The sequence below is a fragment of the Heterodontus francisci genome, chromosome 39 (genome assembly GCF_036365525.1).
Source record: "Heterodontus francisci isolate sHetFra1 chromosome 39, sHetFra1.hap1, whole genome shotgun sequence".
In the NCBI taxonomy this organism is placed as follows: Eukaryota; Metazoa; Chordata; class Chondrichthyes; order Heterodontiformes; family Heterodontidae; genus Heterodontus; species Heterodontus francisci.
Genome location: NC_090409.1, coordinates 40,815,210 through 40,838,762, shown reverse-complemented (window position 1 = coordinate 40,838,762; position 23,553 = coordinate 40,815,210). Strand labels below are relative to the sequence as shown.

At 53.9% G+C, this 23,553-nt stretch overlaps 1 protein-coding gene across 1 annotated transcript in view; it reads left to right on the top strand.

Moving 5' to 3' along the window:
* The window catches only part of psmc4 (proteasome 26S subunit, ATPase 4), a 28,874-nt gene extending 5,612 nt beyond the window's left edge, over positions 1-23,262 (top strand). Inside the window, exons 3-11 of the mRNA XM_068018603.1 lie at positions 1,408-1,594; positions 2,540-2,686; positions 3,934-4,043; positions 7,177-7,270; positions 8,176-8,343; positions 8,919-8,995; positions 14,287-14,455; positions 15,159-15,214; positions 23,013-23,262. Coding sequence (XP_067874704.1) covers positions 1,408-1,594; positions 2,540-2,686; positions 3,934-4,043; positions 7,177-7,270; positions 8,176-8,343; positions 8,919-8,995; positions 14,287-14,455; positions 15,159-15,214; positions 23,013-23,126 — 1,122 coding nt within the window. The 3' untranslated portion in view covers positions 23,127-23,262. The remainder of the gene's footprint in view (positions 1-1,407; positions 1,595-2,539; positions 2,687-3,933; positions 4,044-7,176; positions 7,271-8,175; positions 8,344-8,918; positions 8,996-14,286; positions 14,456-15,158; positions 15,215-23,012) is intronic.
* The last annotated feature ends 291 nt before the right edge of the window (positions 23,263-23,553 follow it).

The following is a 23,553-nucleotide window of genomic DNA, read 5'->3' as shown; positions in this document are numbered from 1 at the left end:
GGGTCGGTAACCAGAGGGACACAGATTGAGGATAATCGGCAAAAGAACCAGAGGAGGGGGGGGGTGGGGAGAGGAGGAGAATGTTTTTGACGCAGTGAGTTGTTGTGATCTGGAACGCGCTGCCTGAAAGGGCGGTGGAAGCAGATTCAATAGTAACTTTCAAAAGGGGGGAATTGGGGAAATACTGGAAGGGGAAAAATTTGCAGGGAGATGGGGGGAAAGAGCAGGGGGGGGAGAGTGGGGACTAAGTGGATAGATCTTTCAAAGAGCTTGCACGGGTACGATGGGCCGAATGGACTCCTGTGTGGTTTCATTGAGATTCGTAATTTCAGATGACTGCTGATAGTTTAATTCCCTTGAATTAAATATTCATTGACCAGCGGATATATTTCCAGAGTTTTATTTTTCAAAACCGTTGACATTTTTACAGGCCTCTACCAGATCTATTCTCATCTTCTCCAATTTTAACAGAGAACCTCAGTATTTCTCACCTGATCATAGCCTTCTTCTGAGCTTGCTATAATCCAGGCTTTTGTAAAGAAAGACTTGCATTTCTCTCGCACCTTTCCCCACCTCAGGGTGTCCCAAAGAGCCTCACAGACAATGAAGTACTTTTCTTTGATGTGTACCCACTGTTGTAATGTAGGAAAAGCGGCAGACAATTTTCACACAGCAAGATCCCACAAACAGCAATGTCATCATCAGATCATCTGCTTTATTTGGTGCTGTTGCAAATATTGTCCCCAGGACACCGGGGAGTCCCCCCACCCGCTCTTCTTCCAAATCGTGGCCGTGGGATCTTTTGCACCCACCTGAGAGGGCAGACGGGGGCCTCGGTTTAATGTCTCATCTGAAAGACGGCACATCCGACAGTGCGGCACTCCCTCAGTGCTGACCCTCGGACAGTGCGGCACTCCCTCAGTGCTGACCCTCGGACAGTGCGGCACTCCCTCAGTGCTGACCCTCGGACAGTGCGGCACTCCCTCAGTGCTGACCCTCGGACAGTGCGGCACTCCCTCAGTGCTGACCCTCGGACAGTGCGGCACTCCCTCAGTGCTGACCCTCGGACAGTGCGGCACTCCCTCAGTGCTGACCCTCGGACAGTGCGGCACTCCCTCAGTGCTGACCCTCGGACAGTGCGGCACTCCCTCAGTGCTGACCCTCGGACAGTGCGGCGCTCTCTAGGTGCCGAACCTCCGACGGCGCGGCGCTCCCTCGGCGCCGAGCCTCCGACGGCGCGGCGCTCCCTCGGCGCCGAGCCTCCGACGGCGCGGCGCTCCCTCGGCGCCCAACCTCCGAGTGTTCGGCGCTCCCTCGGTATCGACCCTCTGTCCCGACACTGCAGTTACTATCAGCTCCCCCTCTGACTCTGCACACTCTCTGTCCTTGTGTCTCTGTGTCCCACAGAAGTTGCAGCAGGAGCTGGAGTTTCTGGAGGTACAGGAGGAGTACATCAAGGATGAGCAGAAGAACTTGAAGAAGGAATTCCTGCACGCGCAGGAGGAGGTGAAACGCATCCAGAGTATCCCACTGGTAATCGGACAGTTCCTGGAGGCTGTCGATCAGAACACTGCCATCGTCGGCTCGACAACAGGTGACCCCCTTGGCGTACGGTGTAACAGGAGCGACAGTGCTCCATCCTATACTCAAATCCTTCCTCCCGACCGCCAGGAACTGCATTTAGAAGCTTGGCTTGTCACAATCCCCCACCTCTCCCTTCTCCCCAGTCCTGAGTTCAGTGGCTCTATGGCCACTGCCTGCTTAGGAGTTCAGTGCAGTTAGATTGTTCAGTAATTCTGCCTGAAAGCTGAGTACAGGAATAAAGAAGTCTGGCTACAATTGTATAGAGCCTTGGTGAGACCGCACGTGGAGCATTGTGTACAGTTTTGGTCTCCTCAAGGAAAAACTTGTCACAACGGGAGTGCAATGGAGGTTCACCAGACTAATCCCTGTGATGGTGGGATTGTCCTACGAGGAGAGATTGAGGAGACTGAGACTATATTCTCTCGAGTCTCGAAGAATTAGAGCTGATCTGGTTGAAACTTACAGAATTCTGAGGGCGTGACGGAGCAGATACAGGGAGGATGTTTCCCCTGGGTCAGGGGGTCGAGAACCGGGGGACACAGTCTCCAAATAAGGGACAGGCCATTTAGGACTGAGACGAGGAGGAATTTTTTCACTCAGAGGGTGGTGAATCTTTGGAATTCTCCACTCCAGAGGGCTGTGGAAGCTCAATCGCTGAGTATATTCATGACAGAGTTAGATAGATTTGTAGATATTAAAGCTATCAAGGGATTATGGGGCTAGTGGGGGGAAATGGCTTTGAGGTAGATGATCAACTGTGATCTAGTTGAATGGCGGAGCAGGCTTGAGGGGCCGAATGGCCTACTCCTATTTCCTATGTTCCCCAGCGCTGGACGTGGTGGGGGCCTGTCCTCCACGACGCCATACCAAGGCCCGGTATTTGCCCAGCGGGTCGAGGGGACGGGCACAGACGGCAAGTGTTTAACCCTCCACCCTGTTCTCTCCCGCTCAACAGGCTCCAATTACTACGTGCGAATCCTCAGCACCATCGATCGCGAGTTGCTGAAACCCAACGCCTCGGTGGCACTGCACAAGCACAGCAACGCTCTGGTGGACGTCCTACCCCCCGAGGCAGACAGCAGCATCATGATGCTGACATCAGGTGAGGGGGTGGGGGGTGGTGGTGGGGGGCAGGGGAATTGCAGGGAGAAAGACTGAACGGGCTGGGGCTCCAATAGAAAAGGAGAACGGGGTGACCTGATTGAGGTCTTTAAAATGATGAAGGGGGTTTCGATCGGGTAGACGTAGAGAAGATGTTTCCACTTGTGGGGGGGGGAGAGACCAGAACTCGGGGCCATCAATATCAGACAGTCACTAATAAATCCGATGGGGAATTCCGGAGAAACCTCTTTCCCCAGAGAGTGGTGAGAATGTGGAACTCGCTCCCACAGGGAGTGGTTGAGGTGAATAGTATCGATGTATTTAAGGGGGAAGCTGGATAAACACATGAGGGAGAAAGGAATAGAAGGATATGGTGATAGGGTGAGATGGAGAGGGGGGGTGGGGAGGAGGCTCGTGTGGGGCAGAAACACCAGCACGGGAGCAGATGGGCCGAACGGCCTGTTTCTGTAGATTGAATGTATTTCTCTGATGGCAGTGTGAAGACCGTGTCTCTATAAACAGACATAGAGCACAGAAGCAAGGAAGTTCTACTAAACCGTTGATAAATCGCCAGTCAGTCCCCAGCTGGAGAATTGTGTCCAATTCCAGTCGCCACACCCTTTAGGAAGGATATCAAGTCCTTGGAGAGGGTGCAGAGGGAGATTTACTGGAATGGTCCCAGGGATGAGGGACTTCAGTGAATGTGGAGAGACTGGGAGAAGCTGGGATTGTTCTCCTTAGAGCAGAGAAGGTTCAGGGGGAGATTTAATCGAGGCGTTCAAAATCATGAGGGGGTTTTGATGGAGTAAATGAGAAACTGTTCCCAGTGGCAGGAGGGTCGGTAACCGGAGGGACACAGATTGAGGATAATGGGTAAAAGAACCAGAGGGGGGGGAGAGGAGGAGAATGTTTTTGACGCAGTGAGTTGTTGTGATCTGGAACGCGCTGCCTGAAAGGGCGGTGGAAGCAGATTCAATAGTAACTTTCAAAAGGGGGGAATTGGAGAAATACTGGAAGGGGAAAAATTTGCAGGATGATGGGGGAAAGAGCAGGGGGGCGAGGGGGAGAGTGGGGACTAATTGGATAGATGTTTCAAAGAGTCACGATGGGCTGAATGGCCTGATTACGTATTGTATGATTGGGGGTTGTGGAACTGATGCGTGGGTTCAGTGTATTTTTGAACTGAGCCTGCAGAGGGAGCTGAGGGAATGGTGTACATAGTTTCAGTGAAGTGTATCTTGTCCACAGATCAGAAACCAGATGTACTTTATTCTGATATCGGAGGGATGGACATTCAGAAACAGGAGGTGAGGGAGGCTGTGGAACTTCCCCTCACTCATTTTGAGCTCTACAAGCAGGTTAGTGTTTTTTGTTAACTCATTCATGGGATGTGGGTGTCGCTGGCCAGGCCAGCATTTATTGCCCATCCCTAATTGCCCTTGAGAAGGTGGTGGTGAGCTGCTGCCTTCTTGAACCGCTGCAGTCCATGTGGGGTAGGTACACCCACAGTGCTGTTAGGAAGGGAGTTCCAGGCTTTTGACCCAGCGACAGTGAAGGAACGGCGATATAGTTCCAAGTCAGGATGGTGTGTGACTTGGAGGGGAACTTGCAGGTGGTGGTGTTCCCCTGCATCTGCTGCCCTTGTCCTTCTAGTTGGTAGAGGTCGCGGGTTTGGAAGGTGCTGTCTAAGGAACCTTGGTGCGTTGCTGCAGTGCATCTTGTAGATGGTACACACTGCTGCCACTGTGCGTCGGTGGTGGAGGGAGTGAATGTTTGTAGATGGGGTGCCAATCAAGCGGGCTGCTTTGTCCTGGATGGTGTCGAGCTTCTTGAGTGTTGTTGGAGCTGCACCCATCCAGGCAAGTGGAGAGTATTCCATCACACTCCTGACTTGTGCCTTGTAGATGGTGGACAGGATCTGGGGAGTCAGGAGGTGAGTTACTCACCTCAGGATTCCTAGCCTCTGTCCTGCTCTTGTACCACGGTATTTATATGGCTACTCCAGTTCAGTTTCTGGTCAATGGTAACCCCCAGGATGTTGATAGTGGGGGATTCAGTGATGGTAATGCCATTGAATGTCAAGGGGAGATGGTTAGATTCTCTCTTGTTGGAGATGGTCATTGCCTGGCACTTGTGTGGTGTGAATGTTACTTGCCACTTATCAGCCCAAGCCTGGATATTGTCCAGGTCTTGCTGCATTTCTACACAGACTGCTTCAGTTTCTGAGGAGTCACGAATGGTGAACATTGTGCAATCATCAGCGAACATCCCCACTTCTGACTTTATGATTGAAGGAAGGTCATTGATGAAACAGCTGAAGATGGTTTGGCCTAAGACCCTACCATGAGGAACACCTGCAGTGATGTCCTGGAGCTCAGATGATTGACCTCCAACAACCACAACCATCTTCCTTTGCGCTAGGTATGACTCCAGCCAGTGGAGAGTTTTCCCCCTGATTCCCATTGACTCCAGTTTTGCTAGGGCTCCTTGATGCCATAATCGGTCAAATGCTGCCTTGATGTCAAGGGCAGTCACTCTCACCTCACCTCTTGAGTTCATCTCTTTTGTCCATGTTTGAACCAAGGCTGTAATGAGGTCAGGAGCTGAGTGGCCCTGGCAGAACACAAACTGAGCATCACCGAGCAGGTTATTGCTAAGCAAGTGCTGCTTGATGGCACTGTCGATGACACCTTCCATCACTTTACTGATGATTGAGAGTAGACTGATGGGACGGTAATTGGCCAGGTTGGACTTGTCCTGCTTTTTGTGTACAGGACATACCTGGACAATTTTCCACATTGCTGGGTAGATGCCAGTGTTGTCGCTGTACTGGAACAGCTTGGCTAGGGGCACGGCAAGTTCTGGAGCTCATGTCTTCAGTACTATTGCCAGAATATTGTCAGGGCCCATAGCTTTTGCAGTATCCAGTGCCTTCAGTTGTTTCTTGATATCACGCAGAGTGAATCAAATTGACTGAGGTCTGGCATCTGTGATGCTGGGGACTTCAGGAGGAGGCCGAGATGGATCATCAACCCGGCACTTCTGGCTGAAGATTGTTGCAAATGCTTCAGCCTTATCTTTTGCACTGATGTGCTGGGTTCCCCCATCATTGAGGATGGGGATATTTGTGGAGCCACCTCCCTCCAGTTAGTTGTTTAATTGTCCAACACCATTCACGGCTGGTTGTGGCAGGACTGCAGAGCTTAGATCTGATCCGTTGGTTATGGGATCGCTTAGCTCTGTCTATCGCATGCTGCTTCCACAGTTTGGCACGCAGATAGTCCTTGTGTTGTACCTTCACCAGGTTGACACCTCATTTTGAGGTAAGCCTGGTGCTGCTCCTGGCATGCTCTCCTGCACTCTTCATTGAACCAGGGTTGGTTTCCTGGCTTGATGATAATGGTAGAGTGGGGGATATGCCGGGCCATGAGGTTACAGATCGTGGTTGAGTACAATTCTGCTGCTGCTGATGGCCCACAGCGCCTCATGGATGCCCAGTTTTGCATTGAATTCGTATCCTCCCAAGAGGAGTAATCTGAGGGGTGACCTGATTGAGGTCTTTAAAATGATGAAGGGGTTTCGATCGGGTAGACGTAGAGAAGATATTTCCACTTGTGGGAGGGAGAGACCAGAACTCGGGGCCATCAATATAAGACAGTCACTAATAAATCCAATGGGGAATTCCGGAGAAACCTCTTTCCCCAGAGAGTGGTGAGAATGTGGAACTCGCTCCCACAGGGAGTGGTTGAGGTGAACAGTATCGATGCATTTAAGGGGGAAGCTGGATGAACACATGAGGGAGAAAGGAATAGAAGGATATGGTGATAGGGTGAGATGGAGAGGGGGGGTGGGAGGAGGCTCGAGTGGAGCAGAAACACCAGCACGGAGCGGATGGGCCGAATGGCCTGCTTCTGTGTTCATACTTTGTAATATTCCAAGTCCGCCATTTTGAACAGGGCTGTTTCACGTGCTCGGATCGGGTGGTGAATCGGGAATCCCGATCTGGCTAATCGATTTTCTGATTCGCAAATTTAATACGTTAATGATTAGGATGCACTGCTCGTGATCCGAATGCACGTGCCCATGCTGAGTCTGCATGAGAGCTTTAACCTTGTCTGTTTGTTACCGAAATGGAGGAGAGAGGGGGAACCATCTCCCCAGTGTCCTGGGGCCAATATTGATCCCTCACCCAACATCACTTTTAAAAAAAAAAAACGGATGATTTGGATCATTATCACATTGCTGCTTGTGGGATCTTGCTGTGCGCAAATTGGCTGCCGCGTTTCCGACATTACAACAGTGAGCACACTTCAAAGAAATAATTGCTTCCTGGTCTGTGAGGTCTTCGCCCATTGTCGAGCCGTTCCGGGTAACGCACTCGGGGTGCGGGGTTGTGTATCGGTGATGGCTGCCTCTGCTCTGTGTGGGGGGGGGGGGGGGCGCGGTGAAATGCAGCAGCTGCCGTGCTGAGTTGTGTGTTTGTGTCCGCAGATCGGCATCGACCCCCCCCGCGGCGTGCTGATGTACGGTCCGCCCGGGTGCGGCAAGACCATGCTGGCCAAAGCAGTCGCCCATCACACGACAGGTAACGGAGCGGTCGGTGACTCCCCTGCTATCTCCGCGGCAGGGCAGGGCCAGGGCCACTGGGCTCGCTGAGCCCAGTACCCCCTGCCAAAAAAAAATCTCTGGTGCAGTTTCAGTATGCCTCAGCTAATGCTGCTTCAGTCCCGGAGAATCCCCCCTCCCCCTTCCTCGACAAACAGGGACAGCCTCCCATTCAGTTCTGGTCCACTGCCCCTCAGGAACGATATACTGTCCTCGGGGGCAGGGTGCAGTGCAGATTCACCAGATTGATCCAGGGGCTGAAAGGGTTAAATTACGAGGGCGGGTTGCACAGACTGGGCTCGAGTGTAGAAGATTAAGGGGGGTGATCGAATCGAGGGGGGTTTAAGATGATTAATGGATTTGATCGGGTCGATAGAGAGAAACTATTTCCTCTGGTGGGGGGAGGGGGAGTCCAGAGCAAGGGGGCAGAACCTTAAAATCAGAGCCAGGCCGTTCAGGAACGATGTCAGGAAGCACTTCTTCACACAAAGGGGAGTGGGAATCTGGAAAACTCTCTCTTTTTCCCCCCCCCCCCTCCCCCCCCCCCCCAAAAAAACTGTTGAGGTCGGGGTCAATTGGAAATCTCAAACCGAGATTGATGGATTTTTGTTGGGTGAGGGGACTAAGGGTTACAGAACCAAGGCGGGGAGATGGAGTTAAGATTCTGATTAGTCATGATATAGTTGAATGGTGGAACAGGCTCGAGGGGCTGAATGGGCCTCCTCCTGTCCCTGTGTAACAGGCTCGAGAGGGGCTGAGTGGCCTCCTCCTGAGCCTGTGTAACAGGCTCGAGAGGGGCTGAGTGGCCTCCTCCTGTTCCTGTGTTGATACTCTGTGTGTGTGTGTGTGTGACCCGTGTCTTGTTCTTATCCTCCTTTCTCACAGCGGCCTTCATTCGTGTTGTGGGCTCGGAGTTTGTGCAGAAGTACCTGGGGGAGGGTCCTCGAATGGTCAGGGACGTCTTCAGATTGGCCAAAGAGAACGCTCCAGCCATCATCTTCATCGATGAGATTGACGCAATCGCAACCAAGCGTTTTGACGCCCAGACAGGAGGTAGGTAGACCATCTAGTCCCCTCTCCATCCCGACAGACAATGTGTCTGCACAGCTTTGTAATCTAAATCCTCCCCATCTCTGTGACCCTCCTCCAGCCCCTACAACCTTCCCTATCTCTGTAACTTCCTCCAGCCCCTACAACCTTCCCTATATCTGTAACCCTCCTCCAGCCCCTACAACCCTCCGAGATCTCTGCGCTCCCTCCAATTCCGGCCTCTTGCCCATCCCTCCGATCCCCATCGCTCCACCATTGGCGGCCGTGCCTTCAGCTGCCTGGGGGCCCTAAGCTCCGGAATTCCCTCCCTAAACCTCTCCGCCTCTCTCTCTCTCTCCCCTCCTTTAAGACGCTCCTTAAAAAACCGACCTCTTTGACCGAGCTTTTGGTCGCCGGTCCCTGATATCTCCTGATGTGGCTCGGGGTCAAATTGTGCCTGATTTACACTCCTTGGGATGTTTCACTACATTAAAAGTGCTATATAAATGCAGCTTGTTGTAACTCCCGAACAAGCAGCTGCTTTCTGTCTATTTTTAATTCCCTGTGTATCTGTAGTTTTAACCTGTTGTGTGTTACAGCGGACAGAGAGGTACAGAGAATCCTCCTGGAACTCCTCAATCAGATGGATGGGTTTGACCAGAATGTAAATGTCAAGGTAAGGCAGTGTATGAATGTTGGGGGCTGATCGGGTTGTTGGGGAATGAGGGTCACTGAGTCACTTTTTATTCACGTGACTGGGGGCGGTTTAGGGGTCTTGCTTGTTCCGACAGCTCCAGCAGTGCAGTGTCACCCCTCGCACAACAGCTGAAGGCACGGCTGCCAATGGGGAAGTGATGGGAATCGGAGGATGCGCTGGAATTGGAGGAGAGCGGAGATCTTGGAGGGTTCTCGGGGCTGGAGGAGGTTACAGATAGGGAGGGTTGTAGGGTCTGGAGGAGTATACAGATATAGGGAGGGTTGTAGGGGCTGGAGGAGGTTACAGATATAGGGAGGGTTGTAGGGGCTGGAGGAGGTTACAGAGATAGGGAGGGTTGTAGGGGCTGGAGGAGGTTACAGAGATGGGGAGGGTTGTAAGGGGCTGGAGGAGGTTACAGAGATAGGGAGGGTTGTAGGGGCTGGAGGAGGTTACAGAGATGGGGAGGGTTGTAGGGGCTGGAAGAGGTTACAGAGATAGGGAGGGTTGTAGGGGCTGGAAGAGGTTACAGAGATAGGGAGGGTTGTAGGGGCTGGAGGAGGTGACAGAGATAGGGAGGGTTGTAGGGGTTGGAGGAGGTTACAGAAATAAGGAGGGCTGTAGGGGCTGGAGGAGGTTACAGAGATAGGGAGGGTTGTAGGGGTTGGAGGAGGTTACAGGGATAAGGGAGGGTTGTCGGGGCTGGAGGAGGTTACAGAGATAGGGAGGGTTGTAGAGGCTGGAGGAGGTTACAGAGATAGGGAGGGTTGCAGGGGCTGGAGGAGGTTACAGGATAGCGAGGGTTGTGGAGGCTGGAGGAGGTTATAGAGATAGGGAGGGTTGTAGGGGCTGGAGGAGGTTACAGAGATGGGGAGGGTTGTAGGGGCTGGAGGAGGTTACAGAGATGGGGAGGGTTGTAGGGGCTGGAGGAGGTTTCAGAGATAGGGAGGGTTGTAGGGGCTGGAGGAGGTTACAGAGATAGGGAGGGTTGTCGGGGCTGGAGGAGGTTACAGAGATAGGGAGGGGTGTAGGGGCTGGAGGAGGTTACAGAGATTAGGGAGGGTTGCAGGGGCCGGAGGAGGTTACAGGGATAGGGAGGGTTGTCGAGGCCGGAGGAGGTTACAGGGATAGGGAGGGTTGTCGGGGCCGGAGGAGGTTACAGAGATAGGGAGGGTTGTCGGGGCTGGAGGAGGTGACAGGGATAGGGAGGGTTGTTGGGGCTGGAGGAGGTTACAGGGTTAGGGAGGGTTGTTGAGGCTGGAGGAGGTTACAGGGATAGGGAGGGTTGTAGGGGCTGGAGGAGGTGACAGGGATAGGGAGGGTTGTTGGGGCTGGAGGAGGTGACAGGGATAGGGAGGGTTGTTGGGGCTGGAGGAGGTGACAGGGATAGGGAGGGTTGTTGGGGCTGGAGGAGGTTACAGGGATAGGGAGGGTTGTGGAGGCTGGAGGAGGTTACAGAGATAGGGAGGGTTGTAGGGGATGGAGGAGGTTACAGAGATAGGGAGGGTTGTTGGGGCTGGAGGAGGTTACAGGGATAGGGAGGGATGTAGAGGCTGGAGGAGGTTACAGAGATAGGGAGGGTTGTTGGGGCTGGAGGAGGTTACAGAGATAGGGAGGGTTGTAGAAGCTGGAGGAGGTTACAGAGATAGGGAGGGTTGTAGAGGCTGGAGGAGGTTACAGAGATAGGGAGGGTTGTCGGGGCTGGAGGAGGTGACAGGGATAGGGAGGGTTGTAGAGGCTGGAGGAGGTTACAGAGATAGGGAGGGTTGTCGAGGCTGGAGGAGGTTGCAGAGAGAGTGTCCTGTAATTAGGCCTAAATCTTGCCTGGTCTGTCGTTTCCTTGCCGAGATTTTCTCATTCGAGGCATGAGTGTACTCCACTGTGAAGATGGAGCTTCTAATTCTGTTGATTCAGCTGTGACCGAGTTGGTGATGCAATTGCCTGAGAGTCAGTAGGACGTGTGTTCATGCACCTCTCCAGGACCTGAGCACCAAGGTTTCGGCTCACACTCCCGGTGCCTCGCTCTCAGAGATTCCACTTGCCCTCTCAGGTGGGGTAAAAGATCCCACGGCCACTATTTGGAAGTCGAGCAGAGTGGGGTGGGGGGGGAGGGGGGGGGAGTTCTCCCCGGTGTCCTGGGGACAATATTTATCCCTCAACCAACATCACTAAAAAAAAAACAGATGATCCGGGTCATTATCACATCGCTGTTTGTGGGATCTTGCTGTGAGCAAACAGGCAGCACAAAAGATCCAAGACCATCAAGCAGGAGCAGGAGGAGGTCACTCTGCCCCTCTAGCCTGCTACCCTATTCAATAAAATCATGAGTTCCAAAGGTTCACAGCCCTCTGAGTGAAGAAATTCTCTGCTGCGTTTATACGATGATGATGGAATTATTTTGTCTGTAATGTGGGAAACGCGGCAGCCGATTTACGCCCCAGAACTCTCCCCCCGCTCTTTTTCCAAATAGTGGCCGTGGGATCTTTTACACCCAACTGAGAGGGCAGACGGGGGCCTCGGTTTCATGTCTCATCTGAAAGATGGCACCTCCGACAGTGCGGCACTCCCTCAGTACTGACCCTCCGACAGTGCGGCGCTCCCTCAGTGCTGACCCTCCGACAGTGCGGCGCTCCCTCAGTGCTGACCCTCCGACAGTGCGGCGCTCCCTCAGTGCTGACCCTCCGACAGTGCGGCGCTCCCTCAGTGCTGACCCTCCGACAGTGCGGCGCTCCCTCAGTGCTGACCCTCCGACAGTGCGGCGCTCCCTCAGTGCTGACCCTCCGACAGTGCGGCGCTCCCTCAGTGCTGACCCTCCGACAGTGCGGCGCTCCCTCAGTGCTGACCCTCCGACAGTGCGGCGCTCCCTCAGTGCTGACCCTCCGACAGTGCGGCGCTCCCTCAGTGCTGACCCTCCGACAGTGCGGCGCTCCCTCAGTGCTGACCCTCCGACAGTGCGGCGCTCCCTCAGTGCTGACCCTCCGACAGTGCGGCGCTCCCTCAGTGCTGACCCTCCGACAGTGCGGCGCTCCCTCAGTGCTGACCCTCCGACAGTGCGGCGCTCCCTCAGTGCTGACCCTCCGACAGTGCGGCGCTCCCTCAGTGCTGACCCTCCGACAGTGCGGCGCTCCCTCAGTGCTGACCCTCCGACAGTGCGGCGCTCCCTCAGTGCTGACCCTCCGACAGTGCGGCGCTCCCTCAGTGCTGACCCTCCGACAGTGCGGCGCTCCCTCAGTGCTGACCCTCCGACAGTGCGGCGCTCCCTCAGTGCTGACCCTCCGACAGTGCGGCGCTCCCTCAGTGCTGACCCTCCGACAGTGCGGCGCTCCCTCAGTGCTGACCCTCCGACAGTGCGGCGCTCCCTCAGTGCTGACCCTCCGACAGTGCGGCGCTCCCTCAGTGCTGGCCCTCCGACAGTGCGGCGCTCCCTCAGTGCTGGCCCTCCGACAGTGCGGCGCTCCCTCAGTGCTGGCCCTCCGACAGTGCGGCGCTCCCTCAGTGCTGGCCCTCCGACAGTGCGGCGCTCCCTCAGTGCTGACCCTCCGACAGTGCGGCGCTCCCTCAGTGCTGGCCCTCCGACAGTGCGGCGCTCCCTCAGTGCTGGCCCTCCGACAGTGCGGCGCTCCCTCAGTGCTGGCCCTCCGACAGTGCGGCGCTCCCTCAGTGCTGGCCCTCCGACAGTGCGGCGCTCCCTCAGTGCTGGCCCTCCGACAGTGCGGCGCTCCCTCAGTGCTGGCCCTCCGACAGTGCGGCGCTCCCTCAGTGCTGGCCCTCCGACAGTGCGGCGCTCCCTCAGTGCTGGCCCTCCGACAGTGCGGCGCTCCCTCAGTGCTGGCCCTCCGACAGTGCGGCGCTCCCTCAGTGCTGGCCCTCCGACAGTGCGGCGCTCCCTCAGTGCTGACCCTCCGACAGTGCGGCGCTCCCTCAGTGCTGACCCTCCGACAGTGCGGCGCTCCCTCAGTGCTGACCCTCCGACAGTGCGGCGCTCCCTCAGTGCTGACCCTCCGACAGTGCGGCGCTCCCTCAGTGCTGACCCTCCGACAGTGCGGCGCTCCCTCAGTGCTGACCCTCCGACAGTGCGGCGCTCCCTCAGTGCTGACCCTCCGACAGTGCGGCGCTCCCTCAGTGCTGACCCTCCGACAGTGCGGCGCTCCCTCAGTGCTGACCCTCCGACAGTGCGGCGCTCCCTCAGTGCTGACCCTCCGACAGTGCGGCGCTCCCTCAGTGCTGGCCCTCCGACAGTGCGGCGCTCCCTCAGTGCTGGCCCTCCGACAGTGCGGCGCTCCCTCAGTGCTGGCCCTCCGACAGTGCGGCGCTCCCTCAGTGCTGGCCCTCCGACAGTGCGGCGCTCCCTCAGTGCTGGCCCTCCGACAGTGCGGCGCTCCCTCAGTGCTGGCCCTCCGACAGTGCGGCGCTCCCTCAGTGCTGGCCCTCCGACAGTGCGGCGCTCCCTCAGTGCTGGCCCTCCGACAGTGCGGCGCTCCCTCAGTGCTGGCCCTCCGACAGTGCGGCGCTCCCTCAGTGCTGGCCCTCCGACAGTGCGGCGCTCCCTCAGTGCTGGCCCTCCGACAGTGCGGCGCTCCCTCAGTGCTGGCCCTCCGACAGTGCGGCGCTCCCTCAGTGCTGGCCCTCCGACAGTGCGGCGCTCCCTCAGTGCTGGCCCTCCGACAGTGCGGCGCTCCCTCAGTGCTGACCCTCCGACAGTGCGGCGCTCCCTCAGTGCTGACCCTCCGACAGTGCGGCGCTCCCTCAGTGCTGACCCTCCGACAGTGCGGCGCTCCCTCAGTGCTGACCCTCCGACAGTGCGGCGCTCCCTCAGTGCTGACCCTCCGACAGTGCGGCGCTCCCTCAGTGCTGACCCTCCGACAGTGCGGCGCTCCCTCAGTGCTGACCCTCCGACAGTGCGGCGCTCCCTCAGTGCTGACCCTCCGACAGTGCGGCGCTCCCTCAGTGCTGACCCTCCGACAGTGCGGCGCTCCCTCAGTGCTGACCCTCCGACAGTGCGGCGCTCCCTCAGTGCTGACCCTCCGACAGTGCGGCGCTCCCTCAGTGCTGACCCTCCGACAGTGCGGCGCTCCCTCAGTGCTGACCCTCCGACAGTGCGGCCCTCCGACAGTGCGGCCCTCCGACAGTGCGGCCCTCCCTCAGTGCTGACCCTCCGACAGTGCTGACCCTCCGACAGTGCGACGCTCCCTCAGTACTGACCCTCCGACCGGGCAGATGCTCCCTCGAGTCGTGTGTTTTACTAGCAGCCCTCTCCCTCTTTCTCTCTGCAGGTGATCATGGCTACGAACAGAGCAGACACCTTAGACCCTGCCCTGCTGAGACCAGGCCGGCTTGACCGCAAGATCGAGTTCCCACTCCCCGACCGCCGGCAGAAACGCCTCATCTTCACCACCATCACCGGCAAGATGAACCTGTCCGAGGAGGTGGACCTCGAGGACTGTATCCTTCCCGCGGCCCCTTCACAGTGGATGGGGGGGGGTGGTGGTGGTGGGGGATGGGAGCGATGTCGTGGTGGTGGGGGGGGGGTGTAATTCCGTGTAAGAGACGAGGAGAGTTGTCGAGTTGGTACATTAAGGCCCAAGCTGTCTTTGTATCCCTTAGGTTTGTCGCCGTGACACTGCCCGGACTCAGAGCAGTACACAGTGCCCTAACTCAGCTTGCACTCCATATTCCCCGTGCAGTGCCCCACCCCCACTTCCTGAATGGGTGAGGAGGTTGCGTCGCCTTGCAGCAACATCCCTTCCCAATGCCTTTAAACCAAAAACAGCTCATGGAATTCCAGCCTTTATAGCCAGAAGAATGGAACACAATGAGGTCAAAGTCAGGTTTTAGCTTTACAAAGTGCTGGAGTTACTGGGAGCAGTGCTGGGAGCCACACCTTCGGAAGGAGATAGTCGCCTTGGAGAGAGTGCAGCGTCGATTTACCAGAATCATACCTGAACTCCCTCAGTACTGACCCTCCGACAGTGCATCCTCCGACAGTGCAGCGCTCCCTCCGCCCTTTCCCCTCCGGCGGCGCGGCGCTCCCTCCGCCCTGACCCCCCCCGACAGCGCGGCATTCTGACTGGCAAAAGTGCACCTGCTGAGGACACAGCCTTGGAAGATAAATCGCCATTGTTGCATCCTTGACCGTGATCTGCAGATATTGCCCGGCCGGACAAGATTTCTGGAGCTGACATCAATTCAATCTGTCAGGAGGTGAGTATGTTGATTGCTCCTCAGTCTGAAAAGCTGGCTGGTGATGGAGACTGGGCTTGCTGCCTTTTGTTGAGGCAGTAATTCAATTCCATTCCAACTCAATCTTGGCGGGGCAAGTCAGGAAGTGGGTAAGGAGGCTTGTGGGATCCTTAGATTTGTAAATAAGGGCACTGAGCCTTTACAAACCTCTGTTTAGTCCCCAGCTGGAGAGTTGTGTCCAATTCCGGTCACCACACACCTCAGGACGGGTGTCGAGTCCTTGGGGAGGGCGCGGAGGGAGATTTACTGGAATGGTCCCAGGGATGAGGGACTTCAGTTAGTGTGGAGAAGCTGGGATTGTTCTCCTTAGAGCAGAGAAGGTTAAGGGGGAGATTGAATCGAGGCGTTCAAAATCATGAGGGGGTTTCGATTGAGTAAATGAGGAGAAACTGTTCCCAGCGGCAGGAGGGTCGGTAACCAGAGAGACACAGATTGAGGATAATCGGTAAAAGAACCGAAGGTGGTGGGGGGAGAGGAGGAGAATGTTTTTGACGCAGTGAGTTGTTGTGATCTGGAACGCGCTGCCTGAAAGGGCGGTGGGGGTAAAAGCAGTGGACAGAGACAGTTGAACAGCTCTTTCACAGAGCCAGTACAGGCACGACAGGCCGAACAGCCTCTTCCTGTCGTGCCGAGTTCTGCGACTTTAACCCCTGCAGTGCCGGAACTTCCCAGCCGATGACGTGCTTTTGTTTTTAAGTGCGGTCTCTGTTGCAGTGCAGGAAAATGCGGCAGCCGATCTGCGCACAGCAAGATCCCACAAACAGCAGTGTGATAATGACCCTGATCATCTGTTTTTTTTTATTTTTTAGTCGTGTCGGTTGAGGGATAAATATTGGCCCCGGGCCACGGGGGGAAGAACTGTTTTTCTCCCCTTCACCCACCCACCCCCTGCTTTTCAAATTGTGAGGGGTTCTTCCGAGGGTAGACGGTAGCATTGCTTTAACGCCTCGTCTGAAAGACGGCTTTTCCCCCGGAACGAAATGTACTGCCTGGCCCTTGATGTCATCCCAGAAGACCCGATTAGGGAGTTTGTTGAGGTATTAATCAGGTTGTCATGGGGAGATTGTGCAATGAATGGGCTCGACACTGTGTCTTGTGAGCAAATGCCACCTTCCTGCACCCCTCCCACCCCCACTCTCAATATTTACCATCTGATAAAACCCGCAGGGCAGGAAACACCCTTGTTATCCACCTCTGTGTACTCAGGCGTTTGCCTTCACCCACACACTGTACGCTCCTCCACCACTGTATATCATTTCCTGTGTTACTAACTTGGCTGTTTACACACTAGTTGGTGTAATCTAAACCGCAAATGTTTTGTGTTTCTCCCTTTCAAATGTTGCTCTGAACCTGATCGTTTTTTACAGTCATACAGCACAGAAACAGGCCCTTCGGCCCATCATGTCTGTGCCGGCCATCCGGCACCCAACTATTCTAATCCCATATTCCCGCATTTGGCCCGTAGCCTTGTACACTATGGCGTTTCAAGTGTTCATCTGAATACTTCTTAAATGTTATGAGGGTTCCTGCCTCCACCACCTCTTCAGGCAGTGCGTTCCAGATTCCAACCACCCTCTGGGTGAAAATTTTTCCTCAAATCCCCTCTAAACTGTCTGCCCCTTACCCTAAATCTACGCCGCCTGGTTATTGACATCTCCGCTAAGGGAAAAAGTTTCTTCCTATCTAACCTATCAATGCCCCTCTGAATTTTGTATACCTCAATCATGTCCCTCCTCAGCCTTCTCTGCTCTAAGGAAAACAACCCTAGCTTATCCAGTCTCTCTTCATAGCTGAAATGCTCCAGCCCAGGCAACATCCTGGTGAATCTCCTCTGCACCCTCTCCAGTGCAATCACATCCTTCTTAAAATGTGGCGCCCAGAACTGTACACAGTACTCCAGCTGTGGCCTAACTAGCATTTTATACAGCTCCATCATAACCTCCCTGCTCTATGCCTCGGCTAATAAAGGCAAGTATCCCATATGCCTTTCTAACCACCTTATCTACCTGTGTTGCTGCCTTCAGTGATCTATGGACAAGTACACCAAGGTCCCTCTGTACTTCCTAGGGTCCTACCATCCATTGTATATTCTCTTGCCTTGTTAGTCCTCCCAAAGTGCATCACCTCACACTTCTCAGGATTAAATTCCATTTGCCACTGCTCTGCCCATCTTACCAGCCCATCTATATCGTCCTGTAATCGAAGGCTTTCCTCCTCTATTTACAACACCGCCAATTTTCATGTCATCTGCGAACTTACTGATCATACCTCCTATATTCACGTCTAAATCATTAATGTACACTATAAACAGCAAGGGTCCCAGCACCAATCCCTGTGGTACACCACTGGTCACAGGCTTCCACTCGCAAAAACAGCCCTTGACCATCACCCTCTGCCTTCTCCTACTGATCCAAATTGCCCTGGATCCCATGGGCTCTTACCTTCTTAACCAATCTCCCGTGCGGGACCTTATCAAAAGCCTTACTGAAGTCCATGTGGACTACATCGACTGCTTTACCCTCATCGACACATCTAGTCACCTCCTCTCAAAGTTCAGTCAAGTTAGTTAGACACGAACTCCCCCTGACAAAGCCATGCTGACTATCCCTGATTAATCCCTGCCTCTCCAAGTGGAGATTAATTCTGTCCCTTAGAATTTTTTCCAATAGTTTCCCAACCACTGACGTTAGACTCACCGGCCTGTAATTACCTGGTTTATCCTTGCTACCCTTCTTGAATAATGGTACCACATTCGCAGTCCTCTGGTACCTCTCCCGTGGCTAGAGAGGATTTGATCATTTGTGTCAGAGCCCCTGCGCTCTCCTCCCTTGCCTCACGTAACAGCCTGGGATACATCTCATTTTGCCCGTGATTAAATAAACGTTTCCATGCTGTTAGGCTTTTAACGACATCCAGCCCATTACTCATTGCTAAATTTAATGTGGCCCGCCCTCCCTCCCTCTGTGGTTTCTAAAACACGGTGCTGCAGAAAACTATCCCGACACACAAAGAAATTCACTACCTTCCTGACACGTACCACTCTCTTCATCCCAATCTGTATGAAAGTTAAAATCCCCCATTAGCACCACTCTGCCTTAGCTACATCAAATCATAGAAAGTTTAAGGCACAGAAAGAGGCCACTCTGCCCATCGTGTCTGTGCCGGCCGATAAACGATCCACCTATTCTAATCCCACCTTCCAGCATTTGATCCGTAACCCTGCAGATTACGGCACTTGAGGTGCATATCCAGACTCCTTTTAAATGAGTTGTGTGTTTCTACCTCAACTACCCTTTCAGGCAGTGAGTTCCAGACCATCACCACACTCTGGGTGAAACGTTTTTCCTCATCTTCCCTCTAATTGTTCTACCAATCACTTTAAATCTCTGCCCCCTCATCACTGACCCCTCTGCTGAGGTGAATGGACCCTTCACCTCCACTCTATCCAGGCCCCTCAAAATTTTGTACATTTCAATCAGATCTCCCCTCAGCCTTCTCTGTTCCAAGGAGAACAACCCCAGCCCATCCAATCTTTCCTCATAGCTGCATTTTTCCAGTCCTGGCAACATTCTCGTAAATCTCCTCTGTACCCTCTCTAGTACAATTACATCCTTTCTGTAATGAGGTGACCAGAACTGCACACAGTACTCAAGTTGTGGCCTAACCAATGAGTTATACAGTTCCAGCATAACCTCCCTGCTCTTATATTCTATACCTCGGCTAATAAAGGAAAGGATTCCATATGCCTTCTTAACCACCTTACCGACCTGTCCTGCTACCTTCAGGGATCTGTGGACATTCACTCCAAGGTCCCTCACTTCCTCTACACTTCTCAGTATTTTCCCATTAATCGTGTATTCCTTTGCCTTGTTTGACCTCCCCAAATGTATCACCTCACACTTCTCCAGGTTGAATTCCATTTGCCACTTTTCTGCCCATCTGACCAGACCATCAATGTCTTCCTGCAGCCTACAGCTATCCTCCTCGCTATCTACCACACGGCCAATCTTTGTGCCATCTTCAAACTTCTTGATCAGGCCCCCTACATTTACATCTAAATTGTTAATATATACCACAAAAAGTAGGGGACCCAGTACTGAACCCTGCCACTGGAAACAGCCCTCCAGTCGCTAAAACAGCCGTCAACAATTACCCTTTGTTTCCTGCCACTGAACCAATTTTGTATCCACCTTGCTGTATTTCCCTGGATCCCATGGGATTTGATTTTTTTAACCAGTCTGCCATGTGGGACCTTGTCAAAAGCCTTGCTAAAATCCATGTAGACCACATCAACTGCATCACCCTCATCTACCTTCCTTGTTACTGCTTCAAAAAATTTGATCAAGTTGGTCAAACAAGATCTTCCCTTAACAAATCCATGCTGACTATCTTTGATTAACCTGTGCCTTTCTAAGTGACAGTTTATCCTGTCTCTCAGAATAGATTCCAATAATTTGCCCACTACTGAGGTTAGACTGACTGCCCTGTAATTATTCATTCCATCCCTCGCTCCCTTTTTAAACAGAGGTACAAATTTAGCAATTCTGCAATCTCCGGCACCACAGCTGCATCCAGTGAGGACTGGAAAATGATGCTCAGACCCTCTGCTGTTTCCTCTCTCGCTTCTTTCTAACAGACGTTCTAACATGCTAGTCTAATCTCTGCACTTATACAATCTACCAAACTGCAGCTGCTGCCCAGGGTTAGGGGTGCGGGGGGACGATACACAACTCCCACTACAGTCTGAAGACCTGTTCCGTTTCTTAGTTCTACCCGTAACGTCTCCCACTGCCTGCTTCGTCCACTCGTTCTATCCTCTCATCATAGAAGTGAATTCATCCTTGATCACGAAGGCTATTTCTCCCCCGCCCTTTACCGTTTTCCCAATCTTCCCTGTAGAACCTGTTGTATTTAGTCCCCAGTCCTGTCCATCTTGCAGCCACGTCTCAGCACTGGCTGAATTCCTAGTTGAATTTGCGCCTGCAATTCATTCAATTTCTCCCGTACGCTCTGTGCGTTTGGATAAAGAGCGCTCATGTGAGCAACACGCCCCAACCTGCTCTTCTGTCATGTTGTACTCTTGTGCCTTATTTCCCCCTCCTGCTTTCATCACTTTTCGCATCTTTTGCATGGCGTTGTTGATTCCAAGATGGACTACAATGACTGGGCCCTCCCCCTCCAGCTCCAGATTTCCTTTGAAGTGCTTGCCAGACATCTTAAGGGAGAGAGTACACAATGAATGGGCCGGCCCGGCCCTGCCCTGTTTACATCTCTGTGGAGTTATTTTGGCTCAACTCGTCCTCTGTTAAGCCAAAGTTACCTCAACGCAAGCTGTAATGTTTGCTATCTGATCAAAAACTGGCGGAACAGGGAGCACACCTTTTTACAAAGAGCATCTGGGCTGCGTGTACTCCCATCATGACCCATGTGTAGGACTCCCACTCCTCCAGACTATATCAGCTCTGCTGTTGCAGAGATAAGCAGGCGAAGGTGGAAGGAAACGCAGCAGGTGGTTTTCACACAAATAGCAATGTGAGAACAGCCCAAATCATCTGTTTATTTTTTAGTGATGTTGGTTGAGGGATAAATATTGTCCCCAGGACACAGGGGAGAACTCCACCCCCCCCCCCCCCCAGCTCTTCTTCCAAATAGTGGCCGTGGTATCTTTCACACCCCCCTGAGAGGGCAGATGGGGGCCTCTGTTTAGTGTCTCATCTGAAAGACGGCACCTCCGGCAGTGCAGCACTCCCTCAGTACTGACCCTCCGACAGTGCAGCGCTCCCTCAGTACTGACCCTCTGACATGGCAGCATTCCCTCAATACTGACCCTCCGACAGTGCAGCGCTCCCTCAGTACTGACCCTCCGACAGTGCAGCGCTCCCTCAGTACTGACCCTCCGACAGTGCAGCGCTCCCTCATTACTGACCCTCCGGCAGTGCAGCGCTCCCTCAGTACTGGCCCTCCGGCAGTGCAGCGCTCCCTCGGTACTGGCCCTCCGGCAGTGCAGCGCTCCCTCAGTACTGGCCCTCCGGCAGTGCAGCGTTCCCTTGGTACTGACCCTCCGACAGTGCAGCACTCCCTCAGTACTGACCCTCCGACAGTGCAGCACTCCCTCAGTACTGACCCTCCGGCAGCGTGGCCTCTCTCACCCCCCAGCCCCACCCCACCACACTGGCAGTGGGAAGTTTGACCTGAATTATGCATCTTGTGACTGCAGGGTGGGGTGAGAGAGTGTGAGGACATTAAATCCTGTGAGTCGCTTGTAGGAGGTTATTCAGACTGGGTGTGGCAGTGAGGAAGTGGAGCTGTGTTGGGTTTTCAGATCCTCATTGGATCAATGTCTGGTGTTATGATACACACATGCATATAGGGACAGAAAAGAGTAGAAGAAAAAAGTAATGTGGAAAGGTTTGAGGCCATATCTGAAGGGTTGTTACAATTCTTCGAGCTCACTGTGGAGTCCTTGCTTGTAGGTAATTCTAGCTTTTCGTTGGGGCCCTGTATTCCTCTTAAACCTTGTTCTCTTAGGAGACTTTTCTCCCTTGGGGTTCGTGTGTCTTCATTGGATTCTGAAGCTGGTGAGAAAGGGAGATGGGAGCAGACAGGAGAGAGAGATGTTCTCAATCCAGGAGCCAAGAGCTTTCTGTCATCAGACATTGTTTCTGCCTTTTAAAACAGTCAGTTAGTCATGTGACTAAACAGGTCTGACCACGTTTGTTTTGTGTATTGGGAACAGGGACTAGTCCTTTCTTCCAGCAGTGGCTGCCACAAGGCAAAAAAAACAAAAGGCCTGGCCAGAAGGACTTAATTCCTTGTATCAGACCTCCTCTTTCCGGCATCAATTTGAAGTTTAATATTCATGTGGCAAAATTAATGTGCCTCATTCTTGGCAGACGGGGGCCTGCAAGGCACTGGGCAAATCAGTAAACCGCCTTCCACGTGGCCATTATTCAAAGGTTGGAGTCTAGTATCTGTTGGGGTGCAGAGGGATCTGGGACAGGAATCACACAATTAACACGCAGGCACAGCAAGCAGTTACGAAGGCAAACAGTCTGCTGCCCTTTATTACAAGGGGGTTGGAGTGTAAACAGTGAGGGAGTCTTGCGACAATTCTACAGGGCTTTGGAGAGACCGCCCCTGGAGTATTGAGTGCAGTTCTGCTCTCCTTACCTAACGAAGGATAGACTTGCCTTAGAGGGAGTGTAATGACGGTTCACCAGACTGATTCCCGGGATGAGAGGGTTGTCCGATGAGGAGAGGTTGAGCAGAATGGGCCGATATTCTCTGGAGTTTGGAAGAATGAGAGGTGATCTCATTGAAACGTGTAAAATTCTCAGAGGGTTTGACAGGGTAGATGTTGAAAGGCTGTTTTCCCCCCCCATCCGGTTGAAGAGTCCTGAACTGAGGGGGTCCCAGTCTCAGGATAAAGGGTCGGCCATTGGGGACTGAGACGGGGAGAAATGTCTTCACTCAGAGGGTTGGGAATCTCTGGAATTCTCTACCCCAGAGAGCTGTAGAAGCTCAGTCGTTGAGTGGATTCAAGACTGAGATCGAGGATTTTTTTGGGGGGGGCTGAGGGAATCGAGGGACAAGGGCGGGGAAAGGGGAGTCGAGGTGAAGGATCAGCCGTGATCTTATTGAATTGGGGGGGGGAGGGGGGGCAGGGTCGAGGGGCCGAATGGCCACCTCCTGCTCCTGTTTCCCCTCATCTTGCACCGCGAGTGACCTTTCACGCTTTCCTTCCCCTTCTGCCACCCAGGCCGGAATGCTGGCAGTTCGGGAAAACCGTTACATCGTGCTGGCCAAGGACTTTGAAAAGGCTTACAAAACGGTCATCAAGAAGGACGAACAAGAGCACGAATTCTACAAGTGAAAAGCTGGCTGGGTCCCCGATCGGAGTCCAAATGTGGAGTCCTTATTTTTTTTGTGTGTGTGTGTGTGTATGTGGTTTGCAGGGTGAGTATTCTGCCAGAGGAATATCCCTGAATAAAGTTTCCTTTCGAGTCTCAGCCGCTGTGTGCCTCGGTCTCGTCACCCCCCCCACCCCCCAGTGCACGAGTTTAATGTCTCATCTGAAAGAGAGCACCTCCGACAGTGCAGCACTCCCTCAGTACTGACCCTCCGACAGTGCGGCACTCCCTCGGTACTGACCCTCCGACAGTGCAGCACTCCCTCAGTACTGACCCTCTGACAATGCAGCACTCCCTCAGTACTGACCCTCCGACAGTGCGGCACTCCCTCAGTACTGACCCTCCGACAGTGCGGCACTCCCTCAGTACTGACCCTCCGACAGTGCGGCA